Raw genomic sequence first — 22087 nt, 5'->3', positions numbered from 1 at the left:
CACTACTCATGGACATGTCCTCTCAGCTTGGTTTGACCATAGAGATTGCTGTTTATGGGATGGAGTTTTCTGTGACAAGAAAATTGGCTGAGTCTCTGAACTCCACCTTAATAATTTGAGGTTAGGCGGTGAGATTAGTTGTTCGTTGCTCCAATTAGAACATTTGAATTACTTGGATTTAGTTACAATGACTTCAATTGTACTATGATCCCAACGTTCCTTGGTTCAATGTTTAGTCTCACATATCTTGACCTCACACTGCTAACTTCTGTGTACTCATTCCTCATCTGCTTGGGGACCTTTCAAGCCTTCATTATCTATCTCTTGGATCTAATTCTGACTTCTATGTAGATAACCTTCGTTGGATGTTTGGTCTCTCTGCCATTCAATACTTGACCTAATCTCAGTTGACCTTCACAAAGAAGTTGATTGGCTTCAAATAATGAGTAAGTTCCCATCTCTTTCAGAGCTATACTTGTATAATTGTCAGCTTGATAGCCTGAATCCATATCTTGGATTTGTCAATTTCACGTCTCTTCGATTCCTTTGTCCTTCTGAAAATTATTTCAATCATGAGATACCTAATTGGTTCTCTAATCTAGTACAAGCCTCTTAAGGCTTATCTTGTTTGATAGTTCTTTGAAAGGCGATATACCGCCTAACATCTTCAATTTAGAGAAATTAAAATATCTTGATCTCAGAATTAATTCTTTAAATGGTCCTATACCTTCTTCCGTTGGGAATTTATCTCGTATAAGAACATTATTCCTCGACCAAAATGAGTTGAATGGCACCATTCCAAAGAGTCTTGGCTTCTCTCTAAGTTAGAGAGGTTGTATGTCGGAGAAAATTCTTTAACAGGTACCGTAGATGAAAGGCATTTCAGAAAACTCTTAAAATTAAAGGATCTCTATATGTCTGAAGCACCTTTGTTCTTTAATGTCAATTCCAGTTGGGTCCCCCCTTCCAATTTGACTATGCCTCCATGAGCTCAATCAAGATGGGTCCTAATTTTCTTTCATGGCTACAATTAACAATATATATATATATTATACAATTTTTTTATATACATTTTCGGCCCTCTTCATAAATAAAACACAAACCCTAAATTCTCCTCATATAGTTTGTGTTTGTTTGGTGTTATATTCATGATTATTTGGTTATAATTTTTTCTTATTTGTAGTGGTATTGTTCTCTAATGTTCAATTTAATAATAATAATAGTAATTCTAAAAAAATTGTCCAATCCAACCTAACCCGATCCACGCAGGTTGAGTTGGACCCTTTTGATGGGTTGGGTTGGGTTGGGTTGATTTTTTTTTAACCCACCACAGTAGATTGGGTTAAAAAAATCATCAATCCGACCCATGCACACCCCTACATATAATAAATGTTAGGCTTAAAAGCCATAATTGCACCAATCTCTATCTTTTTAGTTAAAGTTTTATTCACTATGTAGTTTAAGCTTTGAAAAATCTTATTTAGGTGGACTAGATAGCAAATATCATGCTAGGGAAACTTTTCATTTTAAGTTGATCAAGCACAAATTCAGAAAATAAGTGGAGTATTCGAATCCACTTCTTCACACGGGGATTAATTAGCGAGTGCCACCGAGCTAAAATTCATGGTCATGATGGTGTGATGGATATAGCTTGGTTATTAACTTAAAATTTTTTTTCTTTTAAAATCAAAGATTATAAATGATGAACTGTGGTCAATAAATTGTTAAACCATACATATGTATTTTTAAGCTACTTTCCTCGGGCAGGAATTTGTAAAGTTAATATGGATGATACAATTGCTTAAAAGGTCAAATATGATCTTTGCTTTATATATGTGCGTGAGAGAGATTAGTGTTTTTTTTTAAATGTTGTGCTCTTATAATACAGATTGTTGTCCACGAGAAAAATCCAGAGGGAATGCACTTTCGGCATGCAATTGCTCATCAAAAGGTATGCTACTATTTATTTCTTAATTCTCATCATATCTTTATGCTAATGAATTTATTTTGTTAACAGTATATATATATATATATATATAGGAGAGACAAAATGTTTTTTTGGTAGGGTGAAACATACCCATGTTTTTGGTATCTCCTCCCTTGCTTTCAAGTACAAATGTACAAAAATTCAAAGCTTTCACGCTACTTCATATTTTTAATTTTTTTAAAATAATTTAGATTGTTCTTAATTATTAAATTGAGATTTTCACTTAAATATGCTTTCAATTATTGTTTTGGATTTTTTTTTTTTAATTATAAAATTCAAGATTTTTTCATTTAATTAAATGTTGGTGATTACTTGAGCCTTAAAGCACAATATATTATGCAAACTTCTTATATATATTTTTTAGGCATCTCCTTTTATATTAGTTACATAATTATCACCACCAAGCACCATTAGGATGATGATTACAAAGTTCACCCCAAGGAATGAGGTTCAAGTCTCCAGAGGGAGTTTGACACACATATACACTTAGATTAAACTAAAATATAATTTCTATCTTGTATAAATATTTTTTTAAAAATTACATAATGATCTATCATCTTCCATTCAATTATTTTAGACTTAATATATGTTTTGTATAAAACATAGTCTCACACAACATGCATTTATTATATAACTAAAATAAAATATTCATTTATTTTTATTATTTATTTTATTTTTAAATATAACAAATTAATAACATTTTTTTGTGTACATATAAATTTTGATTCAATATCGCATGGACATAATACTAGTATATATATACAATTGAAGGCGGATATATGCTGGAGTAGTCATAAAGGCCACATATTATGAGTATAATAATTTGTTCCATGAAAGCATATTAACCTGCCAAAGATTACCCCCAATCAACAACTAGAAACTGAATTTTTTTTTCTAATTAAAAAAGATTTCAAAGTCTGATGCTCATTGAGCCACATGGACACCATGCCAACAAGCATTACACAATCTTCTCTTTCTTTTTCTCCTTTTTGTTTCTTCTTTCATGGTCTATACAGGACCATAAAGAACCTTTTTCTTTGTAAAAGAGGAGGGAGAGGGTTGAAAATGAACATAAATTCTTTTATTTCAAGTGCCCACTATACCTTTTCCCACTACCGCAATCCTTTGTCTTTGCAAAACCCAGAAAATCTTTCAGGAATGTGTTCTCATCTCAAACATGGGTAAATTTGACTTAAATATATAAAATTGGATTAAATCAGCAAGTTCCAGGTTCTCTTAAAGAAACTTGGCCCAACCATTCACTGGTAAAATTTCTGAGAACAATAATCTGTTTTATCCTTTTTTATTATGAAAAAAATACAAAACACATCAAAATATACAAGATTTTAAGTACTAAGCCGGACAAACAAAAAGGCTAAGAAAGAGGGAAAAAAAGGACATACATATTAGTTAGAAATTTTACCAATGAATTCCCCTTTAGTATCCCAAGGGCGATTTTCAAAAGACTTTCCAATAATGCTGCGCTTCTCATTTATAGTCCCATCTTCACAGCGGTACTCAGGAAAGTAATCCAGGAATGTTCTGCTTCCTAGCTCATTAATTCCATTAAAGAGGAAGTTCCTCAACAACTCCTATGGATTAGTAGCAAAGTAAGACACGAGTCACGACATTGTTAAATGGTAGAGAAACATTGTTTAACTTACCAATTCATAAAATATATACCTTTGAACTTCTATCCCCAATCAATTTTGTCAGCATTCCGTGACCTGGATCCTGCTTTGCAAATGTTCCATAAACCAAATACATCAGGAAAGCAAGAGAAGGCACATAAAACTGCGAATTTAACCCTTATTTTGTACAATTAATCAAGCTTGGTATATGGATTCATCCTCAACTCCTGGCCCTTTCCCCATGGTCAGTCTTATTGCTTTCTACATACTAACACTCAACCATGAATATGATTATAAGTATTTATATGTCAACAATGAGACTACTTATTGGATGCATGAAAAAGGAACTGGGAAACAACATTAACCACCTTCTCAGCTCTCCATGTTAGATATCTATGTTGTGCTTCGCGATTGCTCATAATTTGGGATGCATCTGTCTCCCCTACTGCTTGCTTTATCAGCTCAAACCAAGCCTGCAAACCCCAATGAAAAGTTGTGAAGCAATACAATTTGCAATGTTTCAGTCATCCAATTGAACATTGGAACTACCAAATAAATGTTAATTCTCACTTCCTATTAATAGGATGTAGTTAAAATAATTCTCACTTTTAAATCAGGCTGCAATATTCATTAGTCTATACCTTGTAATAATCCATGAATGCAGAATATAAGATATCAAATCTGTCTTCGCTAGGAGAAAATCTGGTCCATAGCACAATTGGTGAGAAAAATTTTAAAGACTCGCTTGTGAGCTTTCCTCCCCAGGGCAGAAGCTGCATGAAATCTGTGTTCAGTCATACCATAAATCTTAGAAAGGATTACCCAAAAAATAATCCAAAGATTTAACAAGTTCAGGATTTATTTAATGTGCAAGTACTGAGCAATTCATTTACCTCAGCATACTTGAGACCAAGAGGCATTAAACTTTTATAGTATCTGTCCTTATAATCTCTTCGACTGATGACATCATGCAAAGGGTTAAGGTCCCTATAAATCACCAATTAAAAGTAAGTTGTGAAGTCCAGAGTCCTCAACTGGTTACAAGATAAATTTGACAGCTTAGAGGCAACATGGTGCGATGATGATGGTCATGTGGGACTCATCCACAGAAACATGCATTAGAATTAGTTTGATATATGATAATGTCTCAAGTCCTGTAAATATCAGGCAGATCAGTTTCTCAACTCAACCTAAGTGAGTGAATATATCAGGTTGCCAAGCCATTGTACACCAAAATTATTTTTTAAAACAATTTTGACAAAATTATGCTGTCAGCCTGTCAAAGATCATAATAAAGAACAACATATGTCTATTGATATAAGATTGTAAGAGCATGACATGCTGATGGTATGTGTCTAGCAGACCAAATATTTTTTGAAAAATGTTATACATATCACATAATGTTATCACTAATCATACTTAAGGGCAGTAAAGCGTCTACTGGTACAAGATTGTAGAAGCATGATGAGCTGAATGTTTTTGTTGTACGCACAACCTCTTAAACTTTTACTTTACATGGATGTACAACTTAGGCCCTTTATCATGCTACATGAAAGTCACCAATAACAAATCTACTTTATCAGTTAATCAAGTTATCAAAGCATTGGAAAGCCTCTAATCAAGTTCTGGAAATTTCATGAATGGGAAAATTTTGCATTGCTAAAGCATTTCCAATGAAAATAAATGCTCACTGAGAATGAGTTTTCCTAGACTTTTTAAATATTTTTATCAAACCTTCTGAGAACAGGTCCCTTGGGAGGCATGCTTCCCAGTTCAAGCAGAAAGGAAATCCAGGAGAAAAGTTTAGAATGTATTTTCTATTGTAAAAAAGCAGTGTTCGGCTCATCAGATTCTGTAATTCAAAGAAAGGAACAAGCTTACAAGACCACTATGTTTGTGCTACTGGTGGAGAAACAGTTGGCACAAAATATGGGTACATCAAATTCTGGTTCTGGAAAGACAGCAAAGTCCAAAACCTGCATATAGATTTTGACAAAATAGCTATTACACAGAAAAGCATAAATTTTTTCATATGTTAAAAGGTTTAATATTGATAAAGCACATGATTTGAAGGCTTAAGGTTTCTAAAATTCTTTTCATTGTGCATATGGACCTGCAGGCCAGGACCAAGATGCCACCAGCCAATATCAGAAGAGTAGAATTACGTTTTTCTTATTGCATTTTTTTTTTTTTTAATTGTTCCATTAATTTCTTTTTTTCCCCAAAATGACTAGACAACATTGCAGCCTAGAAGCCATACAATAAAGGTATCCAAATACTAACCCCAGGCTTAAATCACCATAAAGGTCATAGCCAGTGACAAGGCTCCAACTTCTACAGGGTCTGGGAAAGGTGATTGGTACCACTTTTGGAGAGATTGATTCCAAAGCTCAAACCCACAACACATCGCTTGCGCAAACAGTACTTGCCATCAAACCAAGGTCCAATCTCTTGCATAAATCATCATAAAGATGATTTTGCATCCATTTATTCAATAAGCAACTGTAAATTGACCCAACCTTTCCATTGATTTGTAGGTAGGTTTCTTTTTAAAATATATCACACTCTTGAAGTGGCTGACAACTACACCAACTCCAATAGATATCCTCATGTGGAATGGTAATAAAAGTTTAAAGAAGCCTCAGATGAGGACAAGCTCCATTAGTCACAATAAATAGTTTCAAAAGAATTGAACTGAAATATGATTATGAACTATTTGATAATTTGTAATATCAAAGTAAATAAATAATACATAATAGAGAATGATACCTGCATTACTTCAGTCTCAATGCTCATACTCCGTAGAAGTCTAATCTTGGGAGCTTGAAATGATAACATTTGAAGCTCTGCTTTACCATCCATGGAAATCATTGAATTAAACTGTTCCTGGAGACATAAAAAATTGATGTTTTCACAAATAGCAAGACTGAGGACGTAATGTAATATTTCCTATCAGCTCCTATAGTGTTAATTACAAAATTAATAATACTAAAACGATAGTGGTAGTTAAAAAGGTCTTGTTCTTTGAAAGCTTTAAGCACAAAAAGTGAAACAGGAATCATCTCTCAGACCTCCTCCTAGGAGATAATGTAGGATCCTGAAAAATTCTGCTAATTTTTTCCAACCTAATGGACCAAATAATTTTCCATAAAGCACTTCTCCTCATGATCTTGCCTCTAACAAACCTTACGTCAAGCGTATTATTCGATATCTCAAGCTGGGTTCTAATCTTGTCTCCTGGAGCTCAATCCATCAAATTAGTAAAGCAACACAATGGAAACCTACCTCGAACGACAAAGAGAATAACTTGTGTCATTTGGAGTAAGCCAAAGGACAATAAAATAAACACAATCACTGAGGATTTCTCTTGCCAGCAGAAGTCAGATATCTAACTAGAGAGCCCTGAAAGATTTTGAGAGCCTAAAACTAGGTTCTATACTATCTTACCTCATGATGTCTCAAAACCATCTCAGTCAAAGTAGAGGAAGGACAGCACTTGGATTGTGGTAACTTTCAAACCCCCCATCTAACTACAATTAAAGTTCTGCACATAGCTTATATCCAATTTTCCCATTTTACTAGGTGCAATAAAGTGGGAAAAACATGCAGCCAAAGTTAAATAAAAGTTGTTGGCCAAAATATTAGGTCCCCAAACCATGAAGAAATAGCTAATGAGAATGATGTGTGCTGAAATAGATAAACTGCTAGAAGACATGCTTAAGCGCGCCTAATTTAGGCAGAAAAAAAAAGGTAAAGATAACAAATAAAAAGTAAAAACTAATGTGAAAGACTAAAGAAAGAAAGAGCAACAAATGCTTTGAGTAATCGAAAAAAGACCAAAACTGTGCTTTACAATTGTATTCAAAGTAGTCCATTTTCTCTCCAAATTGGAAAGCAATCAAGTTCAAGTGAGCATCGTTCTTGGATCCAATGCTTGGAGATGTATATGTTACTAACTGTAAAAACAACTTATCAATGTGATCAGGGCAAATACATCTTATCATATGTTTATAGGGACCCATATGCAGGACTTCAGTTATACTCTTTTAAAAGGCAATAGCAGAGTATTTAATAGCATATTAAGCCTATTGAAACACCCGTAACAAAATTTAAAAAAATAAAATAAAATAAATGGTTCCATTGAATTCCAATCTAACCGCTACGTATTGCACCTATCTATTAATTTATTTTTTATTCATAGCTAAAGAACCCATTTTCCATGACACAAAAATGAAGTCAACGGTCAAAACAGAACTAGTTCTTATATTATTGCAACTATAACTTATTTTATTTGAAAAATGACACCAAAAACAAAAATGACAAACTACAGTCCTTTAGTGACAGCGGCCACTAATAGCAGGTTAATATAAGCCTTCAAATTCAAAAAATAACCCAGAACCTGAATGCAAAAATGGATCGATTAAGCTTAAAATTGAAGTAACCCCAGGTAAGATCAGAGACAATAGAATGCAAAATATACCTGTAAAGGAGAAGGAACCAAATGGGTTTGGCGCTTAGCTTCATTTAGAGCAAATCCAATGAACTTCTTGTAAGAAATTGCTGAAACATGAAAAGAAGCTCTCTTCCTCCTCCTCCACCAACAGCTATGAGTGCTAGAAAACACTCCTACACTAGTGTTTAGTACTACTGGAGGCTTTACTGTTACACAAAAGCTTCTCAACGAAGAAGTAGTACAGGACTCCATTGAAGAAAGACAAAACGCTTCCACTTCTTCTAAAGCAACCTAAACCAACACCACCACCATTGATAACAAAGTTGTCTCTCTCTCTCTCTCTCTCTCTCTAGTCTTGGTTTCTGGGTTCTTCAACTTAACTCACTGTGGCTTAGTAGTACTTTTACGCTTTTTCCAGAACTGTTGACTTATAACCACGCCATGACTCTCTGTGTCTTTGTCTGGCCACGTCACCAGAAATTTAGCATTTACACGGTAAAGTTTCTCTTGTTGGATTTACGTACCACTACAAAGATGAAAAAAGCCAAAAATATGTTTTTAACTATTTTTTTCTTTTTTTTTTTTTTGGGTAACGGTTAGATATTATGGGAAAGATTGATCACATGTTTCTAAAATGTTGTGTTTTAGAGACTTTTTATTTTGTGGACAACATTGCCACTAGACTCTAGAGACAACAGTCAAATTGTGAGTGGTGAAATCTTTTATTAAAAAAAATGTTAGTTATGTGTATATTAAAAATGGAAAATGCTAATCACATTTATTATTTTTTTTAATATATATCGAATTTTAACTTATAATGTTCACAATTATGCAAGACACTAATCAGTTTTTTATATAAGTAAGATTTAAACTCCATATTTGCTACTCAGTGAGTTATATGTTAAAATAAAACTAAAATGTTGGTGGGTTATAAAATTCTATAGTAAAATAGATAAAATAATATTTTAGAGTATAAAATGAAAAATTTTGTAAGAATCCAGATACTAATGCTCCTATTTTAATTTTATTATATAATTTTATTGTGACCGAGTTGTTATTGGACTAATAGTTCAAAAAAATTTATTATGGAAATGGTTAGAAATATTATATGCTAATTGATGTCGCGGAAACCTGAAGAAAGCACACACGATACTCTTTTGATGGAACAGAAACTAAACTAATAGTTCATGGTAGTAAACCTCAAATCCACGAGGGGTTTCCCTGAATTCACAAGGCGAAGAAAACTGAAATCCATCAGAGAAATAATTTGACAAAAGTTTGTATTTATTGATAATAATCTATTTTGCCTTTAACGGCTACAAAACATATAAATACTAAGAAAAAAACGTTTAAAACCCTAATTCGTACTAATTACATGATTAGGTAACAAAATACTGAAATTTACCAAAAATGGCAAAATTAAGTTAAACGCAAAATCATAAACTACTGACCTTGAAGGTCATCCAAAAATAGACGGGACCTTATTCAGACTTTTAAACTAAAAGTTATTAAAAAAAAATGAATAGTATTATAAATAGCAAAAAATGCTGTTTTTAGGGCCTTAATGAAGGAATTCGCCTAAATTTTTTGCGACATTCATAACTTAAATCCGGATCAGAACGTCGTTTCCCTTCAACCTACCAAATTTCATGCAATTCCGACATTGTCACCCCGATGGCCTCTACTGGTACCCTTTTTTGATATTGCGTTGTGACTTCCTGCGCCCCTGCTGCTCTAGAAAGGCAAGTGCTGTCTGTTCTACATCACTAATATGATACAAGCTTGACAACTTGATCTCTTATATGCTCCCCTCCTAACCTTCCAAGCACTTAGTGCATGGGGAGGTATCATCAATTCGTCACACTTATAAAGTTGGGTGCTAATAAAGGTTCACTTAGGGTCCATTTGGTTGTAGGTAAAATAGGAATGATAGAAAATTAAAGAGATAAAAATAGAAATAAAACTGATTTTATAGGTATTTAGTTGGAGAGAAGGGAAAGATGAAAAATTGGTAGGATTTAGGTGTTTTATCCCTTAACCTATCAAAATTCTATCTCCCCAATTTGGGGAGAAAATAAAGAGAAGATGAATAGTTGCAGTCAATAATTGAACTACCCCTCCTCCTTTATCGTGCTAGACCTACTATTTTTTTTTCCCTTTTGTTTTGTTCTTTCGTGCTATTTTTCTTTTTTCTTTTTTTTTTTTGGTATTGTTTTTTTTTTTTTTTTTTTGGTTGGCTATTTTCCACTTTTTTTAATTAGACATTATTTTTTAATAAGAGCTTATGAGTAAATTTATATAATTTTTTTTTCATCCTTCTACTTTTCCACCCCCAACCAAACACAAATTATGAAAACTATAATTTTTTATATTCTTCTACTCTTTCGTCTTCCCAACCAAATAGACCATAAAAGTAAACTACTTTAATAATTTAAATACACTTATAATGCCTCACATGACAAAAATACGTACAAGATATATATAACATTCACTTTGAGCCACACATCGCAAATGTGGCATATAAGACCCAACTTATATCATTAAAACAAAAGTTCATTGATGATTAGAGTAATTAAATTAGATAATGGAAAATCTATGTGTTTCTCAAAAAAAGTTAATTATTTAATATTTTGCTAAAAAAGGTTTACTCTTTAATGTATTGCAGTGTGTCAAGTGACAAAAGAAGAAGGAAAAAAACACGATTAAAAAAGAAAAAAGATAATGGGTCTATTTAGATACTGCTTATTTACTGAAAATATTATAACAAAATAATTTTTAAATATAAATAGTGCCATGTGGGACCTAGCAAAGTATATAATCTGTGTTTATCTTGAAATTGGCTTAAACGTGCACAGTTGCCGTAGGACCCACCTTTCAAATGCCAAATGCGGAACGCCAACTAAAACGTGCAATCCAAACTCATTCAACATGTACTTTAACACAACTATAACACACACACACACACACACGCATGATTGAGGTAGTTTAATGGCCATACCCAAAAAATGATAATTATCCAAGCCAGTTTAAGAATAAAAAATAATAATAATAAATAAAACACACACACAAAATAGGTAGTTAGGTTGAGCAGCAAATGCTAGTAGGCTTGCATGATAGCAACCAACATTTTTTAAGAACAAAAATTAAGAATAAGAACAAGTATTTATTGTAATTTTATGGTTTATACAATATGTATGCCCAATTACAATGGTTTTGACGAATTTTTTTATTAATAATTTTTAAAACCCCACTATTTTCTTAACCTTTTGAAGTCAATATTACTTTAATGGGAAGAATATATTGAGGTTATTATTGACAAAAAAAAAAAGGAAAAGAAAAAAAAAATCTAAATGCACATTTTAGTGATAAGAATTAATGTGGAGAGGAGATAACTCCTTGAAACTTTAATAAAAGTAATCAAGTTTCAGTGATTTCGTGAGGATATGGGCAAATGAGCATGTGGGAGACTTTTAAAGGAAGATTTTAGTATGACTTATTGGTTTCGTTGAATAGAGGAGCGAATAGGCTTATAGTTGACTAGTTTTTATGCACACGCAAAAGTTTTTCTATTCTTTAAAAAAAAAAAAAAAAAAATTAAGCGTGTGTTTGAAAGTGGTGTAATGATATAAAAAAAAGATTGGGTAGGAAAAATAAGATAAACTTGAGGGGAAAGAAGTGTAAATTTTAGAAGCTCTCTTAGTTAAAAAAATGGTGGTATTTTATTTGGATGAAAAAGAAATAAAAATAAAAAGACTAAATTTTAGGGAATAAAAAGATGAATGTGAAGGGAAAAAATATCTAAATATTAGGAGTTCACTTTTTTGAATTTTAATCTGCGTGTGTTTCGCCTGAAAAGGATTTAAGGAGATCATTTTACACCAGCCTATATGTTTGGTACGCACAGAAAATTGGGTCAAACGGAAATCATTTTACGCATTGACTGTAAAATAACCCTCCTCGCCTGTAAAACCATTTTAGGTTTTATTTTACCTTCAAATGATTTCCGCCCCAAGAAAATAGAAGAGAAAGAGAGAAACAGCAAGAAGAGATCGCACCAGAAGCAACCCTAGATCGCACCATTGCCCCCAACCCCAGATCGCATCAGTCTCGTCGCACCTTAGCACCAGCGAGATCCTGTTGCCTAAAGCACTGTCGAGATCACACCCAACACTTGCAAGATCGCGTTGCTTGAAGCATCATAGAGATCGCGTTGCTTGAAGCACCACCGAGATTGCACCCCAGCACCGGCGAGATCACATCCCAACATCGGCGAGATCGCACCCATGCCCGATCTCTCTCTTTCTTGACCTACCTCTCCCTTTCCCTCAATTGTCGATCACTCTCTTCCCCCCTCTCTCCGTTTGACTGAATTTTTAAGTTATCACGAATGTTTTGTTTTGATTTTTGTTTCTTTTAAGTTTATATATTGAAATTTTCTATTATGAAATTTGTTTGGAAACTGAGAAAATGTGAGAAACTAGTAGAAAAATAGCATTTTCAGAATGCAACCAAACACTTGAAAATATTTTTCACTTGAAAAATTTTACACTCGAAAAATATTTTACACTGAAATAAACATAGCCTTAAAAAGACAATAGTTGTGCTGCTATGGGTGTTATAGAAAGTACAGATAAATTGGTTACTTGTTTGACATTTATGACCTTATTTTTAAAAAAAGTTACACTTCATCAATGAGAATATTTTTGAACAAGATAAAAGTTCAGTTCAAAAAGGGAAATTTTCTTATATATAGTATAAAAAATTAGAGACGTGATAGTGGGTTTAATGGGCTTAAGAGGGCAATGGAAAATTGGTTGTGGTGTTATGAACAAATTATTTTGTGAGATAGACTTATGGAGTGCCTCATTCACAACATGAGAGTTTCACAAGTGTGTAGGGCCCGCCAAATATAAGAGGGCACCACCACATAAGCTAAACTCTTGTTAGTAGTATGCTTGGGCTCAGTGCTTAGCCGACTCTATGCTATAAGCGAATGAGGCGGTAAATCAACTACATCAATATGTGTGAAAAGTTTTGTCATTTGTGTGTGTGTGTGTGTGTGTGTTTGTGTTTGTGTTTACAGACTTTCTATTTAAATATATTAAGTTGCCTCTAGCTTAGTTAGACATGGCAAACGCACAAGTTGGGTTAATCGGGTTGTGGGTCAAACGGGTTGTGAGTAAAAAATGATCATTTTAAGCGGGTTAAAAACATATTCGAGTTAATCGGGTTGTGGGTCGACTCGGGTTGACTCGTATTTTTCACATGAATTTTTATTTTTTATAAAGAAAACAACATGTATTTGCCATTTGAAAAGTTATGCAACAAATTACTTGATGTAAAATGCATTACTTTGAATTCACCATTTATATCAAGAATAAACTCAGTTAAACTTATTAATACTTATTTAATAATTTTAAAATTATACGAATCCCAACATTGCTAACTAAAACAAAATAACACAAAGATAAGTAAAACAAATATACAAGTTTTATTTATACACAATATCAATGTCTCAAAATATAAAACAAAATTACAAATGACTCATTGGATAATTCATTTGAGAAAGAATAAAAACATATAAGAAATTTACAATCTTGAAAATTAATGTTATAATCTATTATCAATTATGGTTGACACTCTATTTCAATTTAAGAACATACATTAAAGTTTGATGTTTACTTATTTATACATTGTCTCTTTTATGAAAATCATATCATTGTTAAGCAACACATACTCTAGGAAATATTATAATTCACTTTGAAAAACTATTTATTTTAGACATAAATGGTTATAAAATAAGTCTAAGCATTCATAATTTATGCTAATTTGATACTTTGCTTTGCTATTTTCACACTTATGAATGTTTCTCACACATGTCTGCAATTTTAAATCTATATTTTTAAATTTACTGTAACCAGATTATATTGGCATATACTTTACTATTTGATATCTAAAAATCTTTACTCATTACAGAATGTTCAACCATTCATCTCTCAATTCATTTACATGTAGTTATATAAATGTCTCAATTGTTTCATTAAAGTTCACAACAAACAATTAAACTAATATTGTCTTAATTTTATTTTATATTGTTACCAAAAAAAGTTTTAGAAGATTGTTCGGATCGTGGGTCAAGTTGGGTTGACCCACAAAAAAACACGGGTAGGGTCACGGGTCAACCAGTTTTTGTTTCAGGTCAAAAAAATCGAGTTTGGGTCGGGTTAGAAAATTCTGGCCCGTTTTGTCATCTTTAAGCTCAGTGCAATTGGATAAAAACCGAGGGACCACTTTGTAAACAACGTCAACCATGAAGAAAGAAAATTAAAATTTTGAAACCTGAGGGACTACATTGAAAAATACCTCCAAACATTTTTTTTTTTGAGGGTGAAAAATACCTCCAAACTTAATTAGAAGAAAATGTAATTTAGTAATTCCTTTATTCATTATATCTACAGTTGTCATTTGAATATTATTTTAAAAGAGAAAAAATTAAAAAGGTTTTAGCAACATGATCCTACTGCGATTGTCGCCTAATTAGCATTGGATTTGGAATTAAAATGAAAAAAATAAACGTTATTTGAGAATTTGTAAGGGGAAAAAAAACCTCGTAAGTTTGTGAAGAATTAGGAATAAAGTTACAAAAAATCTTGTTGTTAAGTGGTATTGTTCTCCTTTACAAGGAAAATCATGGTTTAAAGTTTAAACTCTTATCCCCACTAGTTATAATTAATATAATTATTAAAAAAATAAATAAAATTCACTTACACGTTATTTATGTTTAAACACAACTTAAGCCTACCATGTTTTTTTTTTTTTTTTGGAATAATTATAAAAGGACCTTCCCTTAAATAAAATATATAAAAAAACACTGTATTTTCAAATATTAATTGAAAATTTGATATTTTAGAGAAAAACCCTATTCATGTAGGTTGCAAAATTACACTCATACAACTATTGGTATTTGTGATATATTTTTTTTTTTTAGAAACTTTACTCAATAAAATAAACATTATTACATATTTTGAAAATCCAACCGCTGAATTACATGTTTTTTACGCTCTTAATACACATATTAAATTTTGTGTTAATCATATATTATTTTATTATATGCTCCATAAGCTTATATTTTATGTATAATTTTAAATTACAAAAGTTTGCAATTTATTTATTTTTGAATTGTAAACAATTTATTGATGATGTAGCTATTGATTTTTAATTTTCTAGAAATTTTGCAAGCATGAAAGATATAAAAAGAAGATGTAATCCAATGATAGTTTGTCAAAATTCACCTCCAATAAAAAGTTACTGAGTAAGGTTGTAGTTTAACACTACGACTAATTTTGCGGCTAAACTTTGTCCTAAGAGGCATTCAAGTGATGAAAAGGAAATGAAAAGAAATGAATGGGTGGAATATAAATTTTTTTTTTTGTTGAGGAAAGGGTAGAATATAATTAAGTAGTATAGTTTTAATGTTTTAAAATAAAATAATGGAATGTAATAAATATTATTTGAATAAAATTTATCTACAAAATTGGTTGTAGCCTAAGACCACAACTTTCTTTAGAAAAATTAACATTACTACATATTTTGAAAATCTAACCATTGAATTAAATATTTTTTACGCCCTTAACACACATGTCAAAATTTGTATCAATTAAATATTATTTATTATATGATATATAAACTTATATTTTATGCTTAATTTTAAACAACAAAAACTTGCAATTTAAATAGTTTATTGATGATATAACTATTGATCTTTAATTTTTTAGAAATTTTGTAAGCATAGAGGATATAAGAAGAAAATATAATCCAATATTGGATATGTGAAAATTCACCTCCAATAAAAAGATATTGTGTAAGGTTATAAAGTTAAGTTACAACTAATTTTGTAGCTAAATTTTGTCCATATTATTTGAGAATAAAATTAGAAAAAATTGAACAAAATTATTTTATAAAAATATTACTATTATACCTCTATTATACCCCTAATTTTTTTTTACCACTACGCACTCTTGGTGTAATAGTTACTCTACAATTATAAGTGTTTGTGGGGTATAGAGGGCAAGAGCTGGGGTTCAAGTCTGTAGGAGAGAGTTTCACACACACATATACTTAGATTATGTTAGAGTAGAATTTTTATCTTGTATAAAAAAATGTTATTTTTTTGAGTTTTATTAGTGAAAATTTCATTAATTCTTTAGTTATTTATAAATATGATAGAATTTAAACATATGACATGTGCTTTTTAATAATAATTTTTTATTATTAGACCAAGACATCATTCAATTCATTCCGACTTTTCCAAAATTTAGAGATAAATAAACTTTTAAATTTTGAGGGAAAAATGAAAATGAAAAAATAATTGTTTGTTTTCTTTTATCCATTTCATTCCTTCACACTCAAATATAAAATAACATTTCAATGTCTCCCGTTAAAACCCTTAAACAAAGGAATGAAACAAATTTTTCATAATTTTTTTTTGGTAATTGCATTCATTTCCCTTCTCTCTTATAAATATGGTAACATAGTGTGAAAATCATGGAACTGGCCCTAGTCCCAAGGCCTCCCAATTATTACTATCTAGTATCTACTGCCTATACACATACAAACCCTCCATGCTATATGTAGAAAACAGACTTTTCAAAATTTTTTTTTTTTGGTGGGTAATACGTAGAAACTAGAAAACAGGCTTCGAAAGAAGAATTACTACTTATACATAAACTGCACTATATGTAGAAAAAGACACTGCAAGAAGAATTACAGTCGCATTTTCAAATTTATCCTTTCTTTCTTTGTAATGGGAGTAATCCAAATTTTTTGCTCCCCCCACAATGGAAACCCTTGGTATCCTCACTTGGATACCCTCCGCGCTCACCTCACCGCCACATGGCCCCACCCAGTTGGCCATCTTACAACTTTTCAAAAACCCACCACTAGCAAATTAAATTTGGCCCATAGAGTTAAAATTGAAAAAACTTGTTTTTCGCTTTAAAAAAAAAACTTGTTTTTACCCAAAAATAAAAGGAAAAATTTTATTTGAGACAATAAATTTTTATAATATTTTCATAATACCTTTATTTTTAATTTTGGTGAGTCATTTTATTTTATTTTGACCTTAATTGTTATGAAAATTTTATAACATTTTGCTGTGTTTATAGCATAACTCAAAAAATATTTTTATTTTTATTTTATAAAAATAAAAATTATATTTTTTAATTTTATTTTTGTTCAATTGAATTCTATAATTTTCAAATCTATTCAATTCAAGTATTTTGTTTAATTTTGTTACAATTTTTTATTCAAAATATATTTTTATCGCATGAATTTTTTTTAAAATTAATAAAAATATTTAATGTGATATTTTTTTAGTAGTTAATTAACAAAATTGGATGAAAGACCCGAATTAAAATGAATTTTAGTCAAATTTAAATAACACAATTTATGCTTTGACATTTTCTTTTTGATAAAAAATTTAAAAAAATTTTAAAGAAAAAAAAGTAAAAAAGAGTTACATTTTTCATTTTGTTATTACAAAAAATAAATAAAAGAAAAAAGAAAAAAAAAAGAAAAAGAGAAAGTTAAAAAAATGTGAGAGATAGGGAAAAATTTAGAGAGAGAAAACCACTATAAACACGTTTCTCCAGAGAAAATCAAATACGCTCACCCCTTAACTCTTTACCCACAATCTAAAAAATTTTCCCCAAATACCCTATCTCTCTCTCTCTCTCAAAAAAATTACTTTCTCTCTCTACAAAATTATTTTTCTCTCTCTCCCTCTGTCTCTGGCACACACCATCGTCATCGTCGACGATTAATCCAAACAAGACAAAACAAAAAAAAACCCCTAATTTTCTTTTTAAATCCAACCGTTAATTCCCACCTATTCGGCGCATCTCAGCCGTCGACGAATCTCAAAACCCGCCCCGAAACTTTGACCCGAACCCGGAACCAAAAAACAAATTCGGATTGTCCCATTTTCCGTTTCTTTTCTTCGCCGGCGATTCGGTGACCCGGCGAGTTCTTCTAAGTTAAACGAGGTGCGCACGATTGTTAACCTGCGCACCTTCTTTCAATCTCTCTTATAAACCTGTATTGTTTATTTATAGTTAAGCTCATGTAGAAAAAAAATTAAAAAAAAAAATTAAAGGTTAGCGTTGTGTTATGGTTTTTCGATTAAATCGGATTCTATATTTTTTCGCGTTCGATTCGTTTCGGCTTTTGAAAATTAGGGTTTCGATTTGGGGTATTGTGGTTTGTGTTCGTTAGGGTTTGTGGTTTTTTTTTTTTGAAAGGGGTTTTAGCGGTTAATTTCGTTGGATTTTGAGAATTCGGTATTCGATCTATTGCTTTGTTCCTATTGATTCGTTTTCGCTCCCTTGGTTTGTTTCATTTTGCATTCATGAGTTTACGATAATTTGGATCGGGTTTTGATGAATTTTGCGATTGCAATGAGTTAGAAATTCGAGTGTGTTCGGTGTTCCTAATTTGAGCTGTTTTTGGACAGTTTTTATTGATTCTGTGTTTTAGTTTAGGGTTTGAATTTGATAGTTCGAATGTTGTTTTAGTGTTATTTAGTTCGAATGGTTCTTTGAGCTAAGGTTACACTTGGGGATGAGTATTCAGTGTTTGGTTTCTGAGAAAATTGAATCAACTTATTGAGATTAATCATTATTTGGGATTCCTGAGAAGTTCTGAGATTCAGGTGTTTGTTTTTTGAATGCATGCTCTCTTTGTTATTTGGTTTTGACCTACATTCTACTGTAATTTGTAAGTTTTGGAGTGATTAATGGCTGAAATATTCATTTTGTTTATTCGGGTTCTTGAAAGTGTCTGGGGATTCTACTGACTAGCCTTTGCATGCTTGCTTGTTACTCAGGCCTTTTTTGGGAGATTTTTGGAGACAAAAACTGAGGCACTAGGTGTTTACTCGAAGCTTTCTTTATTTGAAATCTTACTCTTTATAGTAAGGAGGGGATTGAGTTAAATATGCTACATAGAGGGTCCATGTGAAAGGATGGCCTTTTTTAGGAACTATACTAATGAAACAGTTTCACACAGTGTTCTGGAAGAAAAAGGCCAGGAACAGAGTGAAGACAGGATGAGGAGCTCAGTAGGGAATGGGGATGTTGATGCGACTTCGAGTGATAGAGAATTTGATATAAACCTGGATGTGCAGTATCAAAGTGAAGCCGAAGCGGTTGGTGCTGATAGGCTGCAAAATGAGGAAGCTGTTAATGATGTTAATACGAGAACATCCAATTTCCAACCAACATCAAGGAGAATGGCTATGGCAGGAAAATGGGGTTCAACCTTTTGGAAGGACTGCCAACCTATGACTCGGGGTGGCTCTGATTCTGGGCAGGATTCTAAAAGTGGGTCCGAGTATAGAAATGCAGAAGGGTTGGAAGACAATTCATCAGATGGCAGGGAAGATAGATTAGAGTCAGAAGATGATGATAGGCAAAAGGAAGTGGGCAAGGGTCACAAGGTCCACTCCGATGTCCCTGCAGATGAGATGTTATCTGATGAATACTATGAGCAGGATGGGGAAGAGCAGAGTGACTCAATGCACTATAGAGGGTTTCATCATTCCATTGGGCCAAATTCTAGGCCACAATCAAAGCCTGTTGCTATTAGTAGCCATGTGAAAAGGAATTCTAGAGCTTTGAATGATAATGATGCAGATGATGACGACAATAATGATGACGCTGATTATGATGAAGAGGATGAGGCAGATGGTAATTTGTTTTACATTTTTGTTTTGTCTAATTTATTATTGCTGTAGTGTCACTATTCACTCAGGGAGTTGACCCTAAATTTATGTTGTTTTTTGCATGCAGAGGATGACCCTGATGATGCAGACTTTGAACCTGATTCTGGTGTCACAATTGGTCGCACAGGGAACAAGGTTATTTTAATTGCATTGTCATAGTTGCTATAAGTATTGGTTCATTATAATGCATTTTTTTTTTGGTTCGAAGTAGGAATGTGGTAATAGATCTGCCATTTTACTTATTGAAAATTAACAAACTGACAAGGCATGATGATGTCCCCTTACCATTTTTCCTTTTAGTCCTTTCTTTAGTTCATATGGTTTAACATCTGTGAATATAGCTGGTTTTGCCTCCCATCCCCAACTATTGAGTTATAAAAAAAAGAGTGAATATAGCAGGTTTTGGCTCTAGTAAAAATTTGTCCCTGCTAGCAGATACTTCTATTGGATTGAATTGAGAAAAAAATTGTTTAAAGTTTGTTTCATTCTGGTCCAAGTCTGAGTGAACCTTGTAAGCTGTCATAATTTATTTAGTCAAAGTGGTTTTTACATTCTAGTCTCTGGTATTCGGACTATGGCTTTGTTTTTGTTGTAGTAACATATGTAGTAGCATTGGTATAATATAACAATGTCAAAATTGTTAATATTTGAGGAATAGGTCTAAGCATGTAATTGATTGTGGGATATATCCTTTTTAGGTCAATATGCTAAAATTTTTATTCATGTGGGTTGTGCTGAGCAGCTGGTGCCTGCACTTAAGACACATCTGGTTGTTGGGATGCTGTTGATGTCTTGTTCAATTTGTTACTTATTTTTAGTTGTTTTATGCATCCGTCAAGGCTTACATTTACATGTTCATTATTGTTTGGGCTTGCAGTGTCTGGTTTAAATTTATACTTCCGGTTAGAAAAGAAGTTGTTAGGATAGGGATATTGTGATTAGTGGACTGTATTATTAGAGGAAGAAACTTACTACTTTGTTTGAACCTTTTGATGCTTTTATTGTATAATGATTAATGTATGGTCTCACATAGGTGTTGTGTTTAATAACCTGACTTCTGCAACTACAACTTGGTTTGGAAAGATTAATATTCTGATGTAGAGTATGATCAATTTCCAAATCTGTTAGGATGTGGATTTTTCGTTATATTTGATACAAGCATTTAGGATAACATAAACTTTTTTTTATAAGAATAATTTTATTGAAAAAAGAATACTACATGCAAAAAAAGGCATGAAGGAGCCAAAAAAAAAAACCTGCAAAGATACTAGATATTATGTACAAGAAGAAAGGGATCCCCTAGCTCAAGACCAATCAAACAAAGTGCCTACAAAAAAAAGACTAGAAGCTATTTGATTGAGCCCTCCTAATCCTCGAATGTACGATTATTACGCTCCCTCTAATGCTCCACAACAAACGTAGCGGAACCAAATTCCAAATATTCTACAAATGTTTCCCCTACTGACCTCCCCCCCCCCCCTCCCTCTCTCTCTCTCTCTCTCTCTCTCTCTCTCTCTCTCTCAGGGGTTGCCAGAAGATCAATCTCTCTATCTGGTAAATCCCAGGATACCCTGAATGTTCTGAAAACAAAGATTTATAAGTGATGAGCCTTCCGACGATGGATCAATGAACCACTATGGGTCATCTTCTCCTCCATTGTCCTGTAGCTCACTCTCTGTGGGTTTATATGCTTCGGATCTTTGGGACACAATGGGTCAAGCCAGGCTCTGTGGAAAGCTTGGTGTATTGTTGGAGTTTTGGGTTGGGAAATTTAATTCAGACATATGGAATATGGTTCCTAGTTGTTTGATGTGGATTGTTTGGACGGAAAGTAATCGGCGCTCTTTTGAGGATATCGAGAAATCCTTGGTTCAATTACAAGCTCTATGCTAGAGGACTTTATTTGATTGGTCTAGGTGTTGGGGCTTCTCAGATTGCTCCACTATCTTCGAGTTTATTTCTTCTCTTAGTGTTGCACATTAAGTTTGTTCTTGTTCTTTGTTGCTGTTTGTTTGTTTGTTGCTTTTCCTTGTGTTCACCATCATGAACACCTTGTATTGGCCTACATTTGTTTTCAGTTTGTTTTAATAATATTTTTATTACCTATATAAAAAAAATGATCCATTGTCTGCTCACTACATCGGCACATGTAACACCAATCCATTGTAGTATATCCTCTCCTCCTCAGGTTATCACCAATGAGTATCTTTGGCCAAGCCGTCCTTCACACTCCAAAT

At 32.4% G+C, this 22087-nt stretch overlaps 2 protein-coding genes across 3 annotated transcripts; one reads left to right on the top strand and one right to left on the bottom strand.

Moving 5' to 3' along the window:
- Window positions 1–3165: 3165 nt before the first annotated feature.
- Window positions 3166–8481, bottom strand: LOC111997816 (phytochromobilin:ferredoxin oxidoreductase, chloroplastic). 2 transcript variants are annotated; one of them, XM_024029952.2, is made up of 9 exons: window positions 8099–8481; window positions 6388–6504; window positions 5500–5594; window positions 5353–5382; window positions 4512–4605; window positions 4260–4391; window positions 3987–4091; window positions 3671–3721; window positions 3166–3579 (listed from the first exon to the last, which is right to left on the bottom strand). In XM_024029952.2, the coding sequence occupies exons 1-9, from the start codon at window positions 8321–8323 to the stop codon at window positions 3394–3396; spliced, it is 1035 nt and encodes a 344-aa protein (XP_023885720.1). In that variant the 5' UTR covers window positions 8324–8481; the 3' UTR covers window positions 3166–3393. The 2 variants fall into 2 exon arrangements, with proteins under 2 accessions (XP_023885720.1, XP_023885721.1); XM_024029953.2 differs by lacking the exon at window positions 5353–5382.
- A 9237-nt stretch (window positions 8482–17718) lies between these two features.
- LOC136061517 (protein CHROMATIN REMODELING 5-like) lies at window positions 17719–20251 on the top strand. The gene is made up of 3 exons (XM_065775282.1): window positions 17719–18114; window positions 18954–19815; window positions 19918–20251. The coding sequence occupies exons 2-3, from the start codon at window positions 19092–19094 to the stop codon at window positions 20007–20009; spliced, it is 816 nt and encodes a 271-aa protein (XP_065631354.1). The 5' UTR covers window positions 17719–18114; window positions 18954–19091; the 3' UTR covers window positions 20010–20251.
- The last annotated feature ends 1836 nt before the right edge of the window (window positions 20252–22087 follow it).

Source organism: Quercus suber, unplaced genomic scaffold (genome assembly GCF_002906115.3).
Source record: "Quercus suber isolate HL8 unplaced genomic scaffold, Cork oak 2.0 scaffold_108, whole genome shotgun sequence".
Lineage (NCBI taxonomy): Eukaryota > Viridiplantae > Streptophyta > Magnoliopsida > Fagales > Fagaceae > Quercus > Quercus suber.
The sequence above is the reverse complement of the archived record's forward strand: the minus strand, read 5'-3'. Positions and strand labels throughout refer to the sequence as shown.